The sequence below is a fragment of the Python bivittatus genome, unplaced genomic scaffold (genome assembly GCF_059951505.1).
Source record: "Python bivittatus isolate LINGU-HERP-01145 unplaced genomic scaffold, Pbiv_v1 ctg000440_np1212, whole genome shotgun sequence".
Lineage (NCBI taxonomy): Eukaryota > Metazoa > Chordata > Lepidosauria > Squamata > Pythonidae > Python > Python bivittatus.
In genome coordinates, this window is record NW_028277063.1 from 7,417,134 (window position 1) to 7,441,259 (window position 24,126).

The following is a 24,126-nucleotide window of genomic DNA, read 5'->3' on the forward strand; positions in this document are numbered from 1 at the left end:
ATCAGAGTGCTATTCCATACTAACTACTTCTGTGTTCTAAACAGGAATTATCGAGGTAGAAAAATTGAGCAGGCCAGTTGCACCATTTCTCTGACATTGTAAGCTAGTAGCCATCTGTATCTACTGTTAAGGTGCAGTGAGATGGCTTTCACGTGAGTGAAAACTTTGCAGTATTTTGACTATCAGGTCCAAATATGTACACCTTGAAATGACAGACCCCCTTCCATATACATTAGTGATGGATAAATATTAATTTTGGGTTCTCTGAAATTTTCATGTGTAAGGTTTGGTCATCCATTCTCCTATTACTTAGAAGTTGCTTTTTAAAGCATATACACATTCTCTGAATATTTGTAAAAGAAATACATTTTTTAAAATACATTTGTCAAAATATGCATTTTTTTTGCAATTTTGCCCAGTGTACATAATTTCATAAAGAATTTGCAATTCACTGTTGCATTGATGTTCACATTCCAATAATACAGATATCCATTATTCAAACGCCTATACTGTATAGATTCTTTTTTGATCAAGCATAAGTTGATAGATATGAAGTTACTTTGTGTCTAATGAATTTACATACTTAAAAAAGTTGAGTAGAGCTAAACAACACAATTGTTCAAATTGATGACACAAGACATTCTCCTTTTCTGGTAATAGGTCTTTTTGAAATATGGCAACCCAAAATTAACATTATGCATCGGCATAGTTCAACATATGCATTTAACATGTTCATACACAGTCATAGTAGTACACACAAACATGTAATACTGAGATCCTTCATGAAACTGGATTACCAAGTAAATTATTGTGATATTGAAAAAAAAGGCACACTTCAAGATAACAAATAGCAAATTATTTTTTTAAACATCTAAATTTAGACAATGAATGTGCATAGATATAGAAATATTCTTTCAAGGTATCTTAGATCAGAAGAATAAACTCAACAACATTGAAAATACTGTAACCAATTTCTGAAGGAAAAATATCTGAAAAAAAGTGAGATGGGGAGAGATACGGAAGTCTGAAAAGAGCTCAAAAATCAACACAAGTAGTTTTTGCAGGGATAAGCACTCAAACTGCTATCTTATATTTCTACAAAGGTTACTGATGTGCTTGTGTGTATGTGTGTCATTTTTGTAAGAAAGAGGATTAAATCTCCAAGTTATCACCAAATATTTTCCAAAAGGAAAACAGTGATGAGGCACTATATATACAGTATATACATATTTATCCCGCCTTTATTATTTTTATAAATAACTCAAGATGGTGAACATAGCTACACTCCTTCCTCCTCCTCCTATTTTCTCCACAACAACAACCCTGTGAGGTGATTGGGCTGAGATAGAGTGACTGGCCCAAAATCACCCAGCTGGCTTTCATGCTTAAGAAGGGATTAGAACTCACAGTCTCCTGCTTTCTAGCCTGGTGCCTTCACCACTAGACAAAACTGGCCTTACTTAGGAAATGTTTCTAATTAGTGATAGAAATTTGAGATCAACCTTCTTGAACCAGATAACCTTTCTGAAGTGAAGGATTTCAGCTCTGGGAATTCACAGGAAGGAAATGGTGGAAATTGAAGTCCACATAAGAGTGTATCCATTTAGGTTCCTGGAAACACCGATTTCATTACATATTTGACTAGAAGAGAACTTGCAATGATCTAAATGGGGCTGTCATCTAAGGAGTGATAAAGCTATGTCCTCTATCTGTTTGAGTCCTAGGAACACTTGTGGCAAGTTTAAACACTAAGACAAGTTTAAAGACAGCGTTATGTCACAAATAATAAAAAATACAGGTCTTTTATTAAGGGGTATAAAGGATATGAGGAATGGATTTATTTATCATTCCTTCAAGGTACAGTGAAGTTTCAATGTTTCATTTTTTTTTTTAAATCAGAGATGAGGAAAATTTTATGGACTACTGTAACTGGAAGATGTAGAAGACAATGTGAGTAGACAAACTCCAGGGCATGAAGAGGAAGGAAACTGCCATGATGAAAGATATGGCAGGAGAAAGCATTGAAAGAGGAACATGGATAACATCTAAATAAGTAAAAGAGCTTTAAACCAGTCCTCCTCAATCTGGGAATCATCCAGCTGTTTTGGACTGCAGATCCCACGCATTCCCCAACCAAAATGGGCTTTGCTGAGAATTCTGGAACTGGCACTTTGAAGGGCCCTTGTTTTGGGGAATGCTGCTTTCAATATTTGTGTACATATTACACTATATTCTTTTGTGTTCAGAAAGACAGCTTTCCCAAGCATCTCCTTAATGATGCTCAAGGTAATCGGGGATCATTCTGGTATGGCAAGCTGTGTTGATTATTCCAGTGATTAAAGCCTGGAAGTGTTAGCAAGCAGTGATTCAGGTCCTTACACAAAATCTCCGGGCAATGCTGGTGGGGGGAATTCAGTGAAGGTGACTTCCTTGCTGTAGATGCTAGCTTGGAAAACAATGCCACCAATCATGAGGTCTCCTAGCTGATGGTACTTGTGATATGGAGAGTGTGGATGACTGATGCTGCACCTGTGAGTCTTGCACACCACATGAGGAAGCAATACTAGTAGTAAGACCAATACAATTGCCATTCTCAGGGCAAGGCACTCGTCAAGAACCCTGTTCTTTCTCCTAAGGCATAGCTATTAAGATTTCTGTGGTTCACGCTGTTTGACTTGAAAGAGTTTCATCTGCTAGCAAAATCTGAACCTTGGACTATCCTGCATAAGTACTGTTGACCTTACCTGCCCATAATCCCACCCTTTCTCCCCCTCTAAATGGTACTGTAATTGATGTATATATATCTCAAGGGCAAGAAGCAATTCTCTCACAATTAAACGTTTTGCTAGTGGACAGTAAAATCCACAGGGATTTGGAGAAAGAGCAGAATTAAATGCAATCATTTAGATTCCCAAATAGGAAGATCATTTTTAAGACACAGCTTGATTCCCTATGGAATTACTGAAGAAATTGTGTTTGTCACAGTTGAACAAGTGTTTTCTCTTCTACTCAGATAGGAAGGGATATCCTGGCTAATCAAGGATGGGCTATTTTTTTGCCAGTTGAAATCCACAAATAAACATCTGTGAGAAGGTTGAGGGCCACTTCATGAAAGTTGATAACACATATGGTTAGGGCTGGAGTTTGTGTTGGTGTGTTTCCCTTTGTTTGGAGAAGGAGCTTGGGGATGTCTACATCAAAGTGCCATCACCTAGCTGAACATATGCTGGGTTGCTTTAAAATTGTTTTGTATTCTTATTATTGGCTTTTCTGTGGTTTGTGAGCTGCCAAGAGTCACATAGGAAGTGGGTAGCCATATAACTGTAACAACCAAACAAATAAAACTGAAATAGTGAAATCTTCCAGCAGTAACTTGGAGGATATTTATTTATGAATATGGTTTGTATTGTATTCTATTTGTATTTTAATCAATATTTATTTTTGTTTTTACTGTAAGCCACCCAGGGTCACTTTCTAATGAGATGGGTGGTGACCAGATTTGAAATATAAATAAAGAATACATACATACATACATACATACATACATACATACATACATACATACATAAATAAATATAGTTTTCTTGGTCACAATAGGGGAATGGGCTGTTATTCTCTTCTGCCGCTATTTTTTTTTAAATCCCAGTGTAGCACACAGCTGTGATGTTCCTTGGGGTTTCCTTTTTCAAATATTTGAACCTGCATAGTTAATGGGCACAAGCAAATTTGAGCAGGTGCTACCACCTACACAGACTTTCTCCATTTTTGTCTTTAATTTTTTTTATAATGACTTTATTAAATTTTAAAAGAGAAAGATAAAATTTAACAAGAATAATCAAGAAAAAGAATAGAAAATTCAGTTTTATCATGTTTAAAACCAAAAATCCCTTTATCCACCTTAAATCTTTCTGCTAATTGTACACGTGAAAACCATTGACACATACTGTATATCCTTCTAATATCAAATCTTCTCATGATTTTATTTTAAATTCTCCCTAGGAGAAATCTAGATTGTCACCGTAAGTTAATCATTTTTGCTTAGTTACCATTTCTCTTCTGTAAAATATTCTCCCCCAGAGGTGTAGTGGGCCCCTACCCTCCTGGCTTTCCAGAAAGGACTAAAGATCTGGCCCTGCCATCTTGCATGTGGCAACAAGAATCTTAATCAATCCTGGGGGTGGCTGGCACCCTGATGATGCTCCCTGAGCTATTTGCCAATAAACATAAATTTTTGGACTATATTTATTTATTTATTATTTATTCAGGACTATTTTATACTGTATTTTTAATTGATTTTATCTTATCTGTAAACTGCCCAGAGTCATTTTTTAATGAGATGGATGGTGACAAATTATATATATGTAAAAAAATTCCCCTCTCACCCCTATGGGTGGTACGTGTCTTCCTCAATCTTGGGTCCTCTACCAGAGGCCTGGGAGTTTGAGGGTTCTGCGCAGTATCTTAGCTGTTCCTAGCACTGCACTCTTCTGCACAGAGAGCTCTGATGTTGTTCCTGGGATCTGTTGGAGCTACTCTCCCAGCTTAGGAGTCATGGCCCCGAGTGCTCCTCCCACCACTGGGACCACTTTGGCGTTTACTTTCCACATCCTCTCTATTTCCTCCTTCAGGCCCTGGTACTTCTTCAGCTTCTCATGCTCCTTCTTCCTGATGTTGCTGTCACTTGGCACTGCTACATCTATCACTACCGCTGTCTTCTGGTCCTTGTCTACTACCACGATGTCTGGTTGATTGGCCAGTACCTGTCTGTCCATCTGGATCTAGAAGTCCCTGTTATTCTCCACAACCTTCTGTGGAATCTCCCATCTGGACCTGGGGGGGTCTAGCTCATATGCTCTGCAGATGTTCCTGTACACAATGCCAGCTACTTGGTTGTGTCGTTCAGTGTATGCTGTTTCTGCCTGCATCTTACACCCTGCCACTATGTGTTGGACTGTCTCTGAGGCCTCTCTGCACAGTCTGCACCTTGGGTCCTGTCTAGTGTGGTAGACCTCTGCTTCTATGGATCTGGTGCTTAGTGCCTGTTCTTGTGCTGCTATGATCAGTGCCTCAGTGCTGTCTTTTAGTCCAGCCCTTTCAAGCCACTGATAGGATTTCCCAATGTTAGCCACCTCAGCTATCTGTTGATGGTACATCCCATGCAGGGGCTTGTCTTGCCATAGTATTTCCTCTGCTTGAACTTTCTCCCATGTCTGCTGCTGCCTGAGGCAGCAACATCCAAGTACCACCAAAGGATAAGACAGGTCCTGAAGAGCCAGATCAATGGGAAGAACAAGAACCATGCCATCAACATGTATGCCCTGCCAGTCATGTATGCCCTGCTGGTATAGTGAGCTGGCCAAAGGAAGACATGGAGGCTGCCGATGTGAAGACCCGGAAGCTCCTCACAATGTATGGAGGTTTCCACCCCAAGCAACACCCAGAGACTGTACACTAGCTGCAAAGAGGGCAGGCGGGGTCTGATGAGTGTCAAAGCCACTGTCCTGGACAAAACCCAGAGTATCCAGGAGTACATCAGTAAGATGGCACCCAAAGATGAGCTGCTGAGAGAATGCCTCAGGCAGCAGCAGACATGGGAGAATACATATATATATATATATACACATACACACACACACACATATACATACACATACAAATAAATAAATAAATAAAAATAAAACATTCATTTTTACAACAGAAACTCTTCCCAGCAATGAATGACAGCTGTAATTTCTGCCACCTAAACATGTCTTTTTAAACTTCATTCCATTCTGAACATAATTGTTTTGAAACAACATACAATTCATTTGTCAGATTAATACCCAAATATTTTACTTTTTTCTCAACTTTGAAACCAGTTTTGTTCATCAATTCTGTTTGATCTTACATCTTCATATTTTTGTTAACATCTTTGTCTTTTGTTTATTAATCTTAAAACAACTAGTGCACCAAAGCCTTTCAGTTTTTTCATTAATAATTCTATCCCTTTCAATGGCTCCTTTAACATCAACACCAAATCATCTGCAAAGGCTCTCAGTTTATATGTCTCTTTTTTAATTTTTACACCCATTATCCCCTCATCTTGCCTCATGTCTCTGTTCAGAACTTCCAAAACCAATATAAACAAAAGTGGGGATAATGGACAGCCTTGTCTTGTTCCTTTTTGGATCTCATGTGGTTTTGATATATACTTAGATTACAGAAAGCACAAATTATTGCTCATGGTGATTTATCGATTTTACCCATTTTATAAAATTATCTCCAAACTCCATATCTTCTAAAACTTTTAACAAAAAGGGCCAATTAAGATTGTCAAATGCTTTCTCTGCATCTAAAAAATTAGTGCAGCTTGTTTTTCATCATGCTGTTCCAATTATTCAATAAAATCTAATACTATTCTAACATTGTCATTTAGTTGTCTTTTAGGTAAAAATCCACATTGGTCTTCAAGAATGAATTCTTGTAGAACTGTTTGCCAAAATTGTTGTAAATAACTTATAGTCACTATTCAATAATGAAATTGGTCTATAATTTTTTGTTAAGTTCTTTTCTTTTCTTTTTCCTTCATTAATTTATAAGCTAACAATTTCCCTGGTTTATTTGCAAATTCAAAATGCTTTTGTTTAGCATAATTCATTTTAGTTTCCATTTCTCTTACTGTTAACATGGATAGTTGTTACTGTAGAAGTTTAATTTGATATGAAATACTTGTCTTTGCTGGCGATTTCTTTAATTCTTTCTTTTTCCTCTTTATCTCCTGCAAAATAGCCTGTATTTTCTCTTGTGCTTTTTTCTTGAATTCAATATTATGCTGTATAAAATACCCTCTAATAAAGGCTCTGCTTGTGCCCCAGACTGTTCTTAAATCCATGCCTTTATTTAGATTGTTCTCAAAACAATTTGTTAATTTCTTTTTATAGTCTTTCACTATCCACTCTTTTTGTAGTAATATTTCATTTAATCTCTATCTGAAAGTAGTAGATTTCCTTTTAAAAATCAAACTCACCAGGTTATGATGAGAAAAAGTCTTTGGTAAAACTTCAACTTTTGAAGTTTTAGTAGCCAATTTTTTTGAAATCCATATCATATCTATTCTTCAAAACAATCTATGCCTTTCTGAAAAGGAAGTATATTCCCTGGAATTGCCATTTTTTAGTCTCTATATGTCAACTAACTTTAGGTTATCCATCACATCAAAGAAAGTCTTTGTTAAGTTACCTTGGGTATTTTTAATTTTCTCCTCTGAAGCTCTGTCTGACTGTGGTGAGGCCACACCATTCCAGGCTCCCATCAAATACCAAGTTTTATAAGAAAAAATTGTCAATTGTTCCATAAGTTGTTTATAAAAATTCCCTTTATCTTCATTTGGAGCATAAAGTCCCAAAACAAAGGTTTTATGTTCCTGTATTTCAATTGCTACCCCCACAAATCTGCCGTGTTAATCAGTCAATATTAATTGTGGGTTTAGTTAAGGGCTAACAGGTAAAACAATTCCATTAGTTTTTTGGGGGGTCCTGTCGAAATAAATTCTTCTCCCAAATTTTTATAAGTCAAATACTTCATGTCTTTATTTCTAATATGAGTCTCTTATAAACAAATTATATGTTGTTTTAGTTTTTTTATATAGTGAAAAATATTTTTTCTTTTTTGGGGGGGAATTTGTCACATTTATATTTTACCTTAGATACCTATAATCCATGGTTAAATCAGTAATTTAGAAAGGCTACACCAGTAGCACCTTATTCTGAATCATCTTTTTCAAGATCCTGTTTCTGTTGTGATTTTTGGTTAATTTTCTCTGTAATCTCCATTTGAACCTCTTCTAAGTCTCCTTTAAATTTTTCCAAAGATTCTCTGGCCTTTTGAACTGTATTCAATCACAATCTTCTCTATTGAAAAGTAAAAATTACACTCTTTAATTTCTCCCAACAGAATGGACTCTTCTGTTTTAATACCTCAGTCAAAAAAAATCTTTTCTTTTATGTAAAATTCTGATAGGGATTTCTTGTAAGATAATTATATCTGCATTATCAATTTTCAATCTTGAATTGAAATGCTGTTGCAAAACTTGATCTTTGTCCTTTTCTTTGTGAAATGCACAGACATCTCTTGGAACATATCTTATTGAGGCAAACTGTGAATTAATCCAATAAACCTTATCAATCTCCTCTTCAGTATCATCCTCTTCCCAGTCTAAAAATTGTGACAATGCCTGGACCACCTTTCTCCTAATATCTTCATCTGGAACCTCTGGAATGGCTCTAAATCACAAACAAAATTATTTCTCTCTAAATTCCAACAGAGCCAAATTATCCATTCCTCTTTCAAATTCTATATCTCTGATTCCTGATTTATTCTCTAAGATTTCCATTCTATCATTAGTTTGTTACATTTCTCTAGACATTAGTTTCATATTTCCAGACATTTGTTTTACAGAATTATCCATCTTATCCAAACTTTCTTCCATTTTTTTTCAAGGGTCATAAATTTAGCTTCCAAAGATTAAGCCAGTTTAGACCCTAATTCATCAAACATTGGTTTAAGTAAACTGAAAGAAGTTGATTTATCTTATTTCTCTTTCTCTTTCTTCTCTAACAGCTGCTCCAAAGACCCTCATCTAACTTCCAATTGACCTCTACATGTTGTCATTGTAAAAAATTTAAAAAGTAAAAGTACAAAGCGGGGGGAGGGGGGGGAGGCGCAAGCAGACAGCTCACTCCCTCTGGTGATTTTAAAGCTGTAATTGCAGGCAGATGTCTCTGCTAAAAATAGGCTGTCAGATTACTACGTTCTTTTCATATATGATCCCAGCCAATTTTGGTCAGTTAAAGTAAAACAAAAAATGTTCCCATGGAACAGTAGAGTTCAGTTAAAGCCATTGTAGTTTTAGCAACACTGAAAGATTCATAAAAGATGAAACTTTTAAAAATAAATCTTCTCCTTTTTCCATTGTTAAATTTCTTATATCACTTTAATTATCCTGCTTTTTGCAAAGTTTAAAGTACTTTAATTACTTTAAGTTTCCAAATCTTCCCAAAGTTATATAGTCCCCCCAAAATGAGAAAAATACAAAGAGAAAGACTTCTCTGATGTAAAAGGAAGTCTTTCCTAAACTGAAAAATAATTAAAATCCAAAGTTGCTATAGAAATCAGGGTCAGCAGGTTCCAATGTCCATATACAGGCTACATCCCAGACCCAAACAATAAGGTATTCCTTGCCTCCCAGCTGCTCCACTTGAGACCCACTTGCAAAAACTTCCATTTTTGCCATTCAGAAATTGGATAGGTTGATTTCAAGCTTCCTTCTTTGTCTGGAGGAAGTTAAAGCATTCTACTGTCAGGATCTGCACAAGCTAGAACCTTCGATTGCTTTTTAATTTAGTTTTAACAATGTATATTAAATGGTTAATAGTAAAATGCTTATTGCAGACTGCTTGCTTGACCTGCCATTGAAGTTAGAAGGAAGGGGGAGAGAGAATGCCAGGTGCTGTTATCTTTACACAGGCATCTCCATGGCCAAGTGCTGTGAGAACTGGAGCAAGGCGTGAAGAATTTCAAGCGGGAAAAGAGAAGAACAAGGGGGGGAGTTTGGGCTTAAAAAGGAAGGGTTTTGCTTTGTAGAATTAGACTCAACAAACTATAGCTGCTGCGGATTTCTCCCAATAAAGAAATCTTTGATGGAACTGTTTGGTCTCCAGAGGATTTACTGAACTTTGGGAATGAGTGTGCAGATTCTGACACCTATGATGCCCACTGGACTCTAAACAGCTAAGATGCCATCTCCACAGTCTCAAAGAAGATCAAACCTCCAAACCCACCACTGGAAGTCTCCTCCATTTTTGTATTTATAATTATCTATTCTATTGTCTTTTTAAAAATTATTAAACTTTGTTTTTAAATAAAAACACACACACAGGAAACAGGAAGAAACATAAAATGCAGATGAATAGACAAGAGATTTACAAGCATCGTAAAGTTGAATAAAATGAAAACAATAAACTATTTTTGTGTAATATTAATTTTAGGTAAATAGGTTGCTTTAAAACTGGCAATAGATGAGCCTCACCCTGAGAAAACTACCTTCATCTTCATTGTATCTCCTCTGCCAGGTAAGGTTATCTTGGGCCAATACCTTCTCTCAGCCACAGGAAGAAGGAACTGGCAAGCCACTTCCCTAAAATGCTACCAAGAAAACTGTAGGGGACAGTCACCAGGTGTCAAGGCCAATTTAAAGGTACAAGACTGTTTCTCTCTTGCTGTTGTGTTGTACTACTGACCACCAAATAGCTGATCAGTGCATGGACAGCAGTGATCTGACTCCACACCCATTGCTACCTTTCTTCTCATCTTTGGCACCACCTCTCTTATTGCCTGCTCCCCCCCCCCCCACACACACACTTTGCTCTCGTTTCTTTTTGTCTTATTTCAGAGAGATGCCCTAAGATACAGGGCTGATCACAATGATGGCTGAGGGTTCTCATCAGCTATAACTAGCAAGGAATGAAGCAATTTAAAAAAATGAATGTGCTTTGAGAAAATGATGCTGGAAAAAAATAAATAAAAGTGAGGAGCAGAGGTTTCAGGATCATTCCCTGTTACAAACTTGATTCAGCTTTTTAATTAAACAAAATTAAGAATTTTTGGAGAATAGGGAAAATTTATATAAATCAGTAGCTAAGGGAGACATTTTATAAATGTTCGACATTGCAAACAAAGAAATCTAGATTTAAAACTTTGACAAAGGATAGAGAGACATATTTTCATCAGTCCTTTCTTCTAATAAGTTGTTCCCTATTGTTCAGCTCAGCCCTGAACACAATGATATAACATTTTGGGGAAAAGATGCAACCAAGAAGCCCAGCACCAGAGGCTAAGATGGAGAAGATCTCCACAGCCACCATATATTTCCCCTTGGAGCTCAGGTATGCTGGGACAAAGGACAACCAAACACTGCAAAAGACCAACATGCTGAAGGTGATGAACTTGGCTTCATTGAAACTGTCAGGTAATTTCCTGGCAAGAAAAGCTGTGGTGAAGCTGATAAGAGCCAGGAAGCCCATATAGCCAAGCACACAATAAAACATGGTCACAGAGCCTTCATTACATTGTAGGATAATTTCTTCAGTCACTGAGATCATATCAACATCTGGGAATGGGGGAGCCATTGCCAGCCACAAAATACAGATGCATGCTTGGATCAGGGAGCAGGAAACAACAATGGAATTGGTTAATCTTTTCCCCACCCACTTCCTCATCCTGGATCCTGGTTTGGTGGCCATAAAAGCTAGAACCACTGTGGTGGTTTTTGCCAAGACTGAAGAAACAGCCACCGAGAAGACCATGCCAAAAGTTGTTTGTCGGAGGAGACAGGTCACTTTTCCAGGCTGGCCAATGAATAATAGCACTGAAAGGAAGCAGAGCAGGAGGGAGATGATGAGAGTGTAGGTCAGATCCCGGTTGTTAGCTTTGACTATGGGAGTGTTGTGGTTCCTCATAAATACAATTAGCACAAGAACTGTGGTCAAAGAAAAGGAAAGTGCAAAAGAGGCTAAACTGATCCCTAAAGGTTCTTCATAAGACAAGAAACTAATAATTTTAGGAACGCAGAAATCTCTTTTCTTGTTGGGATAGTTTTTCTCTTTGCATTTAGAACATTCATTTCTGTCTGAAAGAAAAGAAGAGATGTAATGTTAATCTAACAAGCATATCATAAAAGCAAAAATATGTCATTATTGTAATTCTAAGGGAAACTTAAATTTTTAAGATCACAGGGGCCACCTAAATTTGGTTGATCCCAAACCATTTTTTTAATGTTTCTCAGATTTTATAAAGAATTAAAGCTACATTTTTTGTAAGTACTAAAGATAAATATGTGTCCAAATGTATTCTAAATCTATAGTAATATTGTATTTTATTAAAATAAAAACATCATTTTGTTTTAAAACTATTGTTAGCACATACAGTATATAGTGACTATTAAAATCAATATTTCTTATTTTTTTTCCTTCCAGACTACCTCAATAAATAATGTTACGTCTTATTCTTTGATGTTTCCAATATGAATTTCCTCATTTGGGTTTATGGAATTGTTCAGTGGATTAATTTAATTTAGTTTAATTTATATGGCTTAATTTAATTAATAGAATTTGAAATTTCTGTACATTATATTTCGATAAAAGTAGATTTATGTAAAATTAGGTTACAGTAATGTAAGATTTAAGATTACCATTCTCAGTTGAAACTCTCCCTTCTGGACAAGGGATGCAGTCATAGCAGCAAAATGGCTCCCCTTCCTTCACTTTTTTGCTGAAACCAGCATAACAACTCTCACTGCATGCAGAAATAGGCTGCACCTAGAAATGAAAGAGGAAAACAATGTTCTGGAGCAGAGATTCTGAAACTGCTTGTCCAACAAGCACATTAGAAATTTTGAGAATAATTTGTAGGCATCTTCAGAGGAAGTATGGAATGTTTCAAATTATACAGACATTTCAACATCTGATGATAAAGTAATAAAGCCAGTTCAGGACAGTTTACTTGATGTACTAAAGGCTATTGCTAGAGGTGGACAAATTAGTTTATTTCTCATCCATATCATTTATACACGTGTTGGGTCATAAACCCATTGTGTCCTCTCTCTGTACTTAAGAGACTCCTGGAGAATATTGTTGCTTTTCAAATAATGAATGTGGTTAAGTTTATTGCAATTGCAATAAAATAAAGTAAAATAAAAGCAATAATAATTGCTTTGTTGCAGTATTCTGCATGTCATACGGGCAATAATGCTCATAATGACATCTTTAACATTTTCCTTCAAGCACTGCTTTATGCAATGCATCAAAGTAGGCCAATGAAAGTGATCTATGTTATTTGGGGATGGTAATCTTTCCAAGACACCCTGCTGGTTTTAAGGAATAGATCTGACTTCTCAAAATGAAAAAAAAAAAATTACTGAAGAATTTTCTATGTGTCAATCCATATCTTATTATCAACATGTTTAGGCACTATTTTCCTTTGTTCTATTAAAAAATGAAAATCTGCGAACAGACCATAGCAATGTAATTGCTTCTGCAATCAGGGTTTCTTTCTAGATGGAAATTTATCATATATTTACCAGGGTTTCTAAACTTCGAAGAGAATACATTGCCCATAATTTGTCCATAAGGAGAGAATAAATGAGGATTGAATTTCAAAGCAAACTTCTGAAGGAAGAGTGAATCGGTTGAAAGCATCTGGAAGATGGAAAAGTTGTGTTGGATGGAACTGATGAAATCCTCAGAAACAGGGAGATGAGTTATTTAAACAAGAAAAAGCAGTATATGAATTGGCATATAGATGTGGTGGAAGCAAATACAATATGCAAAAAGACAAAAAATGGAGAAGTATAGTGAATGGTGTAGGTGAAAATTAGATTTAGCTATATAGAATTTCCTTTTCTCTTACGTCACACCTTTAATTTCTTTTGCTTATTGATTGTCAATCCTTTTTTCTCTTTCTTTTTTGTGCCTTATCCTGAAAGAAATAGTCTGATGGCTATATATGTATGGAGCCTATAGAATTTACATACAAATTAAGGCATACTGACACAAAAGTGTAACCTTGTCCGATTCTTCTCTTGACTGAAATTTCTGGTGTCACAAGATCTGATCTAAGACAATTCACTTTTAAATTGGAATTCTTATGCATTTTGTATTTTGATACAATAAGGCGATACTCATTTGGTGACTCAAACTACTTACATCTTAAATTCTGTCTAGAAATTTAGTCAAAGACACTTTTGTTATCAACAAATGTAGCATATTGTTTTCTAGCTTCAGTGGAATATTTTTGCATCCAGTATTTACAGAGGCATCCATGGTTGGGCTGCCATTTTTACTTTTTTTACTCCCCTGTAGATGCTCCTATAATATTATTTGTTCTGTGGTGAGGAGTCCATTTTTAAAGCACTCTGCCAAGATGCTTTCCATTTCTATCTTATTCATCAGCTTGTTACTTATATGTTTAGCATAAAGCTTACACATTTAGTAGTCTTACAGGCAATTGTTTGCAGCTCCACTTATCATTTTTATGTAAAGGGACTATTATTGTAGAATCCTTTGCTACAAGGCCAATAGCATGAATTCAACAAACAAAGTTAAGCCCAAATGCCCACCATTCCAAACTGATCATCTCAAATAAATATCGATCATTTGTCGGGGAGGGGGTTTAACCTATTTTAAATTACTGGTTCAAAAAGTCATCCTCTGATATTGTTATAGATGACCACTTTCAAGAGGTGTCTATGTCTAGGATGAGAATGTTAATGCAATAACATTATTGCATCCCTTTGTTGCTTACAAGTTTAGAAGGAGGTCTTCAGCATTGGGAGGGATGTTGCAGACAAGGAGAGATGGACCATACCTCCTCCTCCTCCTCCTCCTCCTCCTCCTCCTCCTCCTCCTCCTCCTCCTCCTCCTCCTCCTTCTTCTTCTTCTTCTTCTTCTTCTTCTTCTTCTTCTTCTTCTTCTTCTTCTTCTTCTTCTTCTTCTTCTTCTTCTTCTTCTTCTTCTCCTTCTCCTTCTCCTTCTCCTTCTCCTCCTCCTCCTCCTCCTCCTCCTCTTCAGGTTGTATTTGTTTATTTATTTTATTTATTTAGTGGACTTGTCCCCTCCCATCTCCCCACAATGGGGGACTCTTGTATACATTTTTCAATCTGAGTTTAATATCTATTCTAGCCTGAAGTCTTAAGCACCAGATGAAGCTGGCTCTATTTGTGATATATTTCTAAATCTGTATATCAGAACAACTGTCCCTGATGCCTTGGGAAGAGTGGCAGGGAAAGACACACTCTCTCTGATATTTAATTTGCTGTGATAAATGGAGTTAGTTGAGGCTCAATAAAACTGATTGCAAAAAGGAAGGATGGCTGTCAAAGAGACTCATTCCTGGGCATTCAATATTAGAAACCTGCCTCCACCTTTTCAGCAAAAAAAAAGGAAACCCATTTTTGACACAGAGTGTCCTCTGGACACAAGTCAGTAGAAACAGAATCTCCAACAAGCAAAAAGTCATAAATACCAAAAAGTACTATATACTTAATTAAACTGTAAAGGCTGAAAAAAATAGCACACTACAATAGCTAGCTGACATAAATACAGACTAGCAAGGAAATAATAAACTCTTTTTCTCCACCAGAGAACACAGTACCAGGACCTTCAAGAAATTATGGCCCAGAAATGAATTATGAGACAGCACATAATAAATACGGAGAACTGCTACAATAAATGAACTAAGAAAAGAAAAGGCAAGAATTTCTGACTATGAAGGTGCGCAAAATACAAAATCCACTAAGAGAACTGGCCAAAATAAACAAGGACTTGACAATTTTCTCTGCTCCAAATTGCAATATTGCAATGTACTTTCCTCATAATTGAAAGGATAGAAGGATCTTCCTCATGCCTCAACTTCTCTTTATGACCCATGAATGCTTTTTCTCATCCTTTAATTAGTGTCATTGTCAAAGTACCTGGATGGCTGAGTTACTGACCTTGCTCAAACAATTCTCTTTTCAGCAAAAGATCCTGGGATGAAAAGGCAATCAACCGCAAGTTGTAAGAACGATTCATATACTGAGCTTATTTAACTTTCTTAATATTTACCAGATACAATGAAGTTAAATATTAGAATAGAGAGAAAATAGTAATTCGTACCGTAAATTAGGAATTACCTGATTAAACCAGCTGTGCCACGAAATGCTCTCATCGCTGACTGTTAACATTTCATCTGGAGGAGCTAAGTGATCTACATTCCCAACTTTCATTCGAATAAATGATTGGTTTAGGAAAACAATCCAGTTGATAACATCAAATCCAGCTGCTACTATCCCATTCTGGTCAAAGGAAATGAATTTCCCAACACTGTTGTTAAAGGCCACAGTTCTTAGAAAGTAATGGAGCTGAATCAAAAGGAAAATGCAAGAGTTTGGGAAGGGTTAAATTACTCCTCTCCATGATGGTAATTTTCAGAAGAGACAACTGGATATATAGTTGCATTCTATACATATTAGTCCTCTTTTTATTAGAATTAAGAAGAGTTGAGAGTATAACTTACAAGGATTATTGGAAGAAGATAGATTAGTGCAGTGCTTCTCAATCTTTGCAGCTTTAAGATATGTGGAGCTCAACTCCCAGAATTCCCCAGCCAGCCATGCTCACTGGGGAATTCTGGGAGTTGAAGTCTACATATCTTAAAGTTGTGATAGGAGAGATGGAAGATAATGGATTTCACTACAATTTTGCTAACCTTCCTTTTATAATTTGAATGTTCCCTAACATAAAATTAACAGGACCCAATAAACTAAAATCTGCATGACTTCCAGAGTCAGACACATAGAAACATACAGATTTGGGAGGCACAGGAAATAAGGAAATGTGGATTCAGACGTGCCATCATACATATACCCATGGTGCTCAACCAAATACGGATGTTGGATCCATTACCTGCCAGAAGTCTTGATTATCTTGATTGATCTTCCCTCCTTCTCTGTCTGTCATACCTCTTCTTTTATGTTTTGAGGAGGATATGGCATGTAAAGCATGAGCTAAGACATGAATAGCATTGTAGATGCTGTAGCTATGGCCAGTCATTTTCATTTCAAAAAAAGACCCAGGAAGGGTCTCCAGATTCTCTGTCCCATAACAAATATTCTCAGGGACATCACTCATAACCACATCAGGGAAAACACAGTTGAAAACCTCTTGCCAGAAGAGATTGATAAATCCATCTTCCTTGGTGCTGAAGGGATTTTTTTTCTCAAGAAATGATTTAAACTCAGGTAGGTCAACAGAGTGCATTGTGAAGGAGAGAGCACCATGGATTATTTCTGTATCCCAAGAGCGTTGAAATGCTGATGAAGTAAACTCAATCTGGGCATTCAGTATCCATATAACTCCTTTTGGTTGACTTTTCACCTGTTCTATACGTGGTATATATGTGAGCCATCTCAAAGTCCCCACAGTGGTAGATTCTCCATAGACAATAAACACATTAGCTTTACTATCCATGACAAGCTTGTATATTTTTGTTGCCTGCTGAATCATACCATTCAATCCACCTACATAACTAAATTTTGGGATTTTTTCAATAAAAGAATAACATATTCCTTTTTTGGAAAAAAGTGGAACCACACTTTGTATAATTTCTTCTCCGTGATCATTGTCCACTATAAGGACCCCAACCCATGTCCATTTAAAATGCAGGAGCAGTGAGACAATCCCTGCATGTTGAAGGGCTTCTGGAGGAACCATCTGGTAAAAATGAAGTCCTGGAGTTTTATCATTCATCAGTGGAGCAAAGCCATAAATGAGCTAGTGAGAAGTGGGAGAGAAAATAATAACCAAATCTGTATAGCATTTTCAGATTTTGGTAACAAGCTATGTACTGTAGATAATATTAACCATAGTTATATCAGTCATGCAAGGCAATCTTCAACACTGCTAATAGAAATCATATTTGAAGTTCCCCTATATACAGTATCCCATATTACTATTTTTACATAAAATTGGGGGGATTGCCTTACATTTCAGATCAGTCAAAGGATGCTTTAAATTGAACGTTTGGGTAATCCAAGATGTTGTATTTAATCAAGTGCCTTGGAAATGCTTTAGTGATTTGAAGCTTCAGTGGGGTTTCCAGGTTTTTAATACCTGGAACATTATTAATTATCTAACACATGAAACATTATTACAGATCTCTTTCCATATGTTCGAATGTATGGGGGAAGATCTTTCTATGCCACTTATTTGGATAGAATTTGTTTAAGGAAAAGCAATTGGAGGGAAAGAAATATAGATTTATCCTGCAACTTTAAAAAAAAAAATAGTATGTGCTGCCAGAGCAGGGCCCTTTAAAAATGAATGAATGAATGAATGAATGAATGAATGAATGAATGAATTTGATCTTTTTTTGTGGGCCTATCTCCAAATCAATACCCTTTGATTTCTTATCTTTCTTCATTTCTCAATCTATTGTCTGATCTTTAGCTTGTCCTCTTGACTCTCCTCATCCAATCTGTTGACTGGTCACTCCCCAGATTCATTTCCCCTCTCAAAGAAAAATGTTTCCTTTCTGTTACTTTTCTGTTTCTGTCATGTCTTATTGTGTCTCAAGTGAGCCTTCATCACTGTGTGTGTAGATTTGAAATTATGTGCTTGCTGTAATTGCATATAATACAAACTGCTTCTTTATACACATTACACATTATACACACAGTAGGAAAGACATCCATTCCCAAATATGGAAACACCAGAATAATGCAACCTTCATCAGGAAATCACAACAGATTTGCCATTTCTTAATTGTGCCACGATATCACATACACATATGTGAAGGGTAATGTTTTGATGCACATTTCATTGTTTGCCACACTTTATACCTCCAGCAGTGATAGTGATAGTGGGCAGAGTTCCCAGGCTCTTAAAAAATATTGTTATACAAGCAGCAGATAATTAAATATTTCAGAAGAGTCTTTCCATACTGATGTTGGCAAATGATTGGAGGATGACAGACTCTTCAATCTTTAATAAGATTTTACTTTTTTAAACATTCTTTTATTTATTTACTTTTTCACTTTGAGAAGGAGATTTTCCGCTGTGCTATCCTCTCCTTATCTCTGCAATTTCTGGCTTAAAATGGGGAAATAGTTCCACAAATATTTTGCCATGTAACCACTGAGGATATTTGATTAAAATTTGCAGGTTTAATGTTTTCTAAAGGATCTGTTATCTCTGCTATTTTTTCCCCATTCTGCTGGAAAATAAAACAACTGTAGTTGTGTCTACACCAAACCTTTCATTGAACTGAATCTCAACTTGTATCCATTATTTTCCATCTCTCTTATCACACTAGTACAGTGCTTCTCAATCTTAGCAACTTTAAGATGTGTGGACTTCAACTCCCAGACTCTTAAATTGTAAACTTGATTCCTGGAGGAAAAATATCACCATTTGGGACAGAAGAAGCTACCTTATATTTATTGAGAATATCCTTGACCTGCAAATTATCAGACTTGTCTGGATTCAATTTCAATCTATTATACCACATCCACACCACAATCCAACCAAGTAGGACCAAATCAAATAGTTTAGCATTCCTGATGAGGAATAAGAAACAATCTGATACATTGAGACCCTTTGATCCACAATAACTGATAATCACACCCAGTAGCTTCATAAATAGCATAGGGAGCAAGGTTGATCCTTACAGCCCTCTGTACCTAAAGAACATGGAATGAGAGAGGGGTTTCCCACTACTATTTTCTGAAATCTATCCTCGAGGTAGGAGCAACACCATGAGAGAACCATGTAGTCTACCTCCCACTCCCAAAGTCATTCCAGAAGAAAACTATAGTTAGTGATACTAAATGTCATTAAGATATCCACAAGCATGAGCTGGGACAATAAGCTTGCCCATTTTCTGCTCCCTTCAGAGACCACCTTCAGTGTACCAAAGCTGTCTTTGTGCTATTGTCCAGTCTGAATCTGAACTGAAATATATTTAAACAGTTTCCTGCAGAAGCACTTATAGTTGTTGAGCATTCATTTGGAATTTTGTTTATTCTTGCATTGATTTTATTTGGATCTCATTGAAACTAAAGGGCTGACTTAACACAATTAAGAAATAGTTAGCCTGGGTTAACAACATCCAATTGCTGGGCTCACAAAATATGCTGTATCCAAACAAATAAACCATATTATTACTTATTGTGATGGTTCAGTTCACACAGTATGCTAAAATAATGGTTGGCTTTCCCATAACACACTGAACCACAAACTACCCATCCAGTTTTAGCTTAAGCTGGCAGTGATATGAAGATAGCTACCTGGTCTGTATCCAATCCATAAACTATGCTTAATGAACCTGCAATTCATAATGATAATAATCAGAATCAGAATCAATGAACTGTTCATTAATTGACAATAAATAGAACAGGCTAGTTGTATGGGAATTAAATGCAGCAAAAAGGAATTAAAGTTGTGTGCAGTACTTAAAAGTCTAGTTCAGCAACTCTTAATGTCTTTACAGAGATATATGCCATGTATTCAGTGGACATAAACCCAAGTAAGTATATGGAAGATTGCAGTCTAAATGGGCTACTTATAAGAATCTGACGGTTGGAATTACAGAGATACTCAATTATAGTTTGGAGTGCAATACAACATCCAGAATAATCAAGGAACTGAAAACACTTTAAATTGGCATATAGATAAAGGTATCTTACCTGTGGAATCTTATAGTTATCCAAGATAGTTGCCACATGAAGGGAGATATGGGCATCCAGTCCCCCAACGACAGCTATTGCATTATTCCAGATGTTACATATGTAGTTGGGGATCAACCTCTCTATGGATGATAAAAGTAGCATGGTGGCATGATAAGTGTTCCGGGCACTATCGTAGCTGTCATAGATGCGGAAGCCCAAAGTGATATTGGGTAAGATCTGTGGGTTTTCATTGATCTCCTTCACAGCAAATACCAAAGCCAGGATGTGCTGATAATTCTTAGAAATTAAGCTACAATGAGATTTGTGCTCCATATCAGAATGCTATTCCATACTAACTACTTCTGTGTTCTAAACAGGAATTATTGAGGTAGAAAAATTGAGCAGGCTAGTTGCACCATTTCTCTGACATTGTAAGCTAGTAGCCATCTGTATCTACTGTTAAGATGCAGTGAGATGGCTTTCACGTGAGTGAAAACTTTGCAGTATTTTGACTATCAGGTCCAGAAATGTACATTTTGAAAAGGCAGACCCCTTTCCATATACATTAGTGATGGATAAATATTAATTTTGGGTTCTCTGAGATTTTCATGTGTAAGATTTGGTCATCCATTCTCCTATTACTTAGAAGTTGCTTTTTAAGCACACACACATTCTCTGAATACTTGTAAAATAAATACATTTTTTAAAATACATTTGTCAAAATTTGCATTTTTCTTTGCAATTTTGCCCAGTGTACATAATTTCATAAAGAATTTGCAATTCATTGTTGCATTGATGCTCACATTCCAATAATACAGATATCCATTATTCAAACGCCTATACTGTATAGATTCTTTTTTGATCAAGCATATCACTAATAAGTTGATAGATATGAAGTTACTTTGTGTCTAATGAATTTATGTACTTAAAAAAGTTGAGTAGAGCTAAACAACATAATTGTTCAAATTGATGACACAAGACATTCTCCTTTTCTGATAATAGGTCTTTTTGAAATATGGCAACCCAAAATTAACATTATGCATCGGCATAGTTCAACATATGCATTTAACATGTTCATACACAGTCATAGTAGTACACACAAACACATAATAGTGAGATCCTTCATGAAACTGGATTACCAAGAAAATTATTTGATATTGGGGGGAAAAAGGCACACTTCAAGATAACAAATAGCAAATTATCTTTTTAAGCATCAAAAATTTAGGCAATGAATGTGCATAGATACAGAAATATTCTTTCAAGGTATCTTAGATCAGAAGAATAAACTCAACAACTTTGAGAGTACTGGAACAAAATTCCGAAGGAAAATGTCCCACCCTGCCAAAAAAAGTGAGACAGGGAGAGATAGGGTAGTCTGAAAAGTACTCAAAATTCAGCACAAGTGGTTTTTGCAGGGATAGATATTCAAACTGCTGTCTTATATTTCTATAAAGATTCCTGATGCATGTATGTGCTTGTGTGTATGTGTGTCATTTTTGAAAGAAAGAGGATTAAATCTCCAAGTTATCACCAAATATTTTCCAAAAGGAAAACAGTGATGAGGCACAAGATGGATGGATGGATGGATGGATGGATAGATAGATAGATAGATAGATAGATAGATAGATAGATAGATTTTTTTATCCCACCTTTATTATCTTTATAAATAATGCAAGGCAGCGAACATAGCTAACACTCCTTTCTCCTCCTATTTTCCCCACAACAACGACCATGTGAGGTGACTTCACATTAGACCAAACTGGCTCTACTTGGGAAATATTTCTAATTAGTGATAGACATTCTAGATCAATCTTCCCAAACCTGTTAACCTTTCTGAAGTGAAGGATTTCAGCTCTGGAAACTCACCAAATAGGACAGCCTGGCAGGAAGGAAATGGTGGAAGTCGAAGTCCACATAAGAGTGTATCCCATTAGAAATGACTTCTGTAAATTCAGTTCCTGGAGACACCCATTTCATTATATATTTGACTAGATGAGAACTTGCAATGATCTAAATGGGGCTGTCATCTAAGGAGTGATAAAGCTATGTCCTCTATTTGAGTCCTAGGAACACTTTTGGCAAGTTTAAACACTAAGACAACTTTAAAGGCAGTGTTATGTCACAAATAATAAAAAATACAGGTCTTTTATTAAGGGTTACAAAGGATATGAGGAATGGATTTATTTGTCATTCCTTCAAGGTACAGTGAAGTTTCAATGTTTCATTTTTTTTTTCTTTAATCAGAGATGAGGAAAAGACAGCTTTCCCAAGCATCTCCTTATTGATGCTCAAGCTAATCGGAGATCGTTCCGGTATGGCAAAGCTATGTTTGAATATTCCAATGATCAAAAGCTGGAAGTGTTAGCAAGCAGTGATTCAGGTCCTTACACAAAATCTCCAGGCAATGCTGGTGGGGGGAATTCAGTGAAGGTGACTTCCTTGCTGTAGATGCTAGCTTGGAAAACAATGCCACCAATCATGAGGTCTCCTAGCTGATGGTACTTGTGATATGGAGAGTGTGGATGACTGATGCTGCACCTGTGAGTCTTGCACACCACATGAGGAAGCAATACTAGTAGTAAGACCAATACAATTGCCATTCTCAGGGCAAGGCACTCGTCAAGAACCCTGTTCTTTCTCCTAAGGCATAGCTATTAAGATTTCTGTGGTTCACTCTGTTTGAGTTGAAAGAGTTTCATCTGCTAGCAAAATCTGAACCTTGGACTATCCTGCATAGGTACTGTTGACTTTACTTGCCCATAATCCCACCCTTTCTCCCCCTCTAAATGGTATTGTTACTGGTGTATATATATCTCAAGGGCAAGAAGCAATTCTCTCGCAATTAAACGTTTTGCTAGTGGGCAGTAAAATCCACAGGGATTTGGAGAAAGAACAGAATTAAATGCAGTCATTTAGATTCCCAAATAGGAAGATCATTTTTAAGACACAGCTTGATTCCCTATGGAATTACTGAAGAAATTGTGTTTGTCACAGTTGAGCAAGTATTTTCTCTTCTACTCAGATAGGAAGGGATATCTTGGCTAATCAAGGATGGGCTATTTTTTTTTTGCCAGTTGAAATCCACAAATAAACATCTATGAGAAGGTTGAGGGCACACCATGAAAGTTGATAAGAGTGATCGGTGGGGCTTGGGTTTATGTTGGTGTGTTTCTCTTTGTTTGGAGAAGGAGCTTGGGGATGTCTACATCAAAGTGCCAGCACCTAGCTGAACTTCTGTTGGTTTGTTTAAAAATTGTTTTGTTTTCTTATTATTGGCTTTTCTGTGATTTGTGAGCTGCCAAGAGTCATAGGAAGTGGGCAGCCATACAAATGTAATAACCAAACAAATAACATTGAAATATAGCTTTCTTGGTCACAATAGGGGAGTGGGTTGTCATTGTCCTCTGCAGCTATTTTTTTTTTTTAAAATCCCAGTAGAGCAATTTGAACCCGCATAATTAATGGGCACAGGCAAATGTGGGCGGGTGCTGTGCACCTACACAGACTTTTTCCATTTTTGTCTTTATATATTATCCATCTATTGTCTTTTTAAAAATTATTAAACATGTTTTTAAAAAATAAAAAGATGCAGAATAAAAAAAAAACAAGAAGAAACATAAAATGCAAATGAATAGATAAGAGATTTACACGCATCATAAAACTGAATAAAATGGAAAAGTTATATAAACCTTTTCAGTGTAATATTAATTTTATGTAAATATGTTGTTTAAAACTACAGAACACTGTTAAAGTCAAATTAATATTCAAGTATCAATGAGAGTTATCAGCACAGAGAAAAATTACAGTATTTTCTATCTCATCAATAAGAAATTGATCTTTACTCAACAAATCATCCAAGGCTTAAATCATTCAATTGTCTTGACCAA

General features: G+C 36.2%; 2 protein-coding genes across 2 annotated transcripts; both read right to left on the reverse strand.

Annotated features, from left to right (window-relative positions):
• Positions 1–10,763: 10,763 nt before the first annotated feature.
• Positions 10,764–15,799, reverse strand: LOC148215725 (vomeronasal type-2 receptor 26-like). Its single transcript, XM_088142418.1, has 3 exons — positions 15,707–15,799; positions 12,227–12,353; positions 10,764–11,665 (listed from the first exon to the last, which is right to left on the reverse strand). Exons 1-3 carry the CDS (start codon positions 15,797–15,799, stop codon positions 10,764–10,766), a joined length of 1,122 nt encoding a protein of 373 aa, XP_087998544.1.
• Positions 15,800–16,448: 649 nt separating this feature from the next.
• Positions 16,449–20,572, reverse strand: LOC148215726 (vomeronasal type-2 receptor 26-like). The gene is made up of 2 exons (XM_088142421.1): positions 20,258–20,572; positions 16,449–17,345 (listed from the first exon to the last, which is right to left on the reverse strand). Exons 1-2 carry the CDS (start codon positions 20,570–20,572, stop codon positions 16,449–16,451), a joined length of 1,212 nt encoding a protein of 403 aa, XP_087998547.1.
• Between the last annotated feature and the right edge of the window lie 3,554 nt (positions 20,573–24,126).

Coding starts and splice junctions, on each gene's coding strand:
- LOC148215726 (XM_088142421.1), bottom strand. CDS start 20,572: ATGGAGCACAAATCTCATTGTAGCTTAATTTCTAAGAATTATCAGCAC. Junction 17,346..20,257: donor ATAACTATAAGATTCCACAG/GTAAGATACCTT, acceptor ACTTCTCACTAG/CTCATTTATGGCTTTGCTCC.
- LOC148215725 (XM_088142418.1), bottom strand. CDS start 15,799: ATGAAAGTTGGGAATGTAGATCACTTAGCTCCTCCAGATGAAATGTTA. Junction 12,354..15,706: donor GGCACAGCTGGTTTAATCAG/GTAATTCCTAAT, acceptor TTTCATTTCTAG/GTGCAGCCTATTTCTGCATG. Junction 11,666..12,226: donor GAGAGTTTCAACTGAGAATG/GTAATCTTAAAT, acceptor CTTTTCTTTCAG/ACAGAAATGAATGTTCTAAA.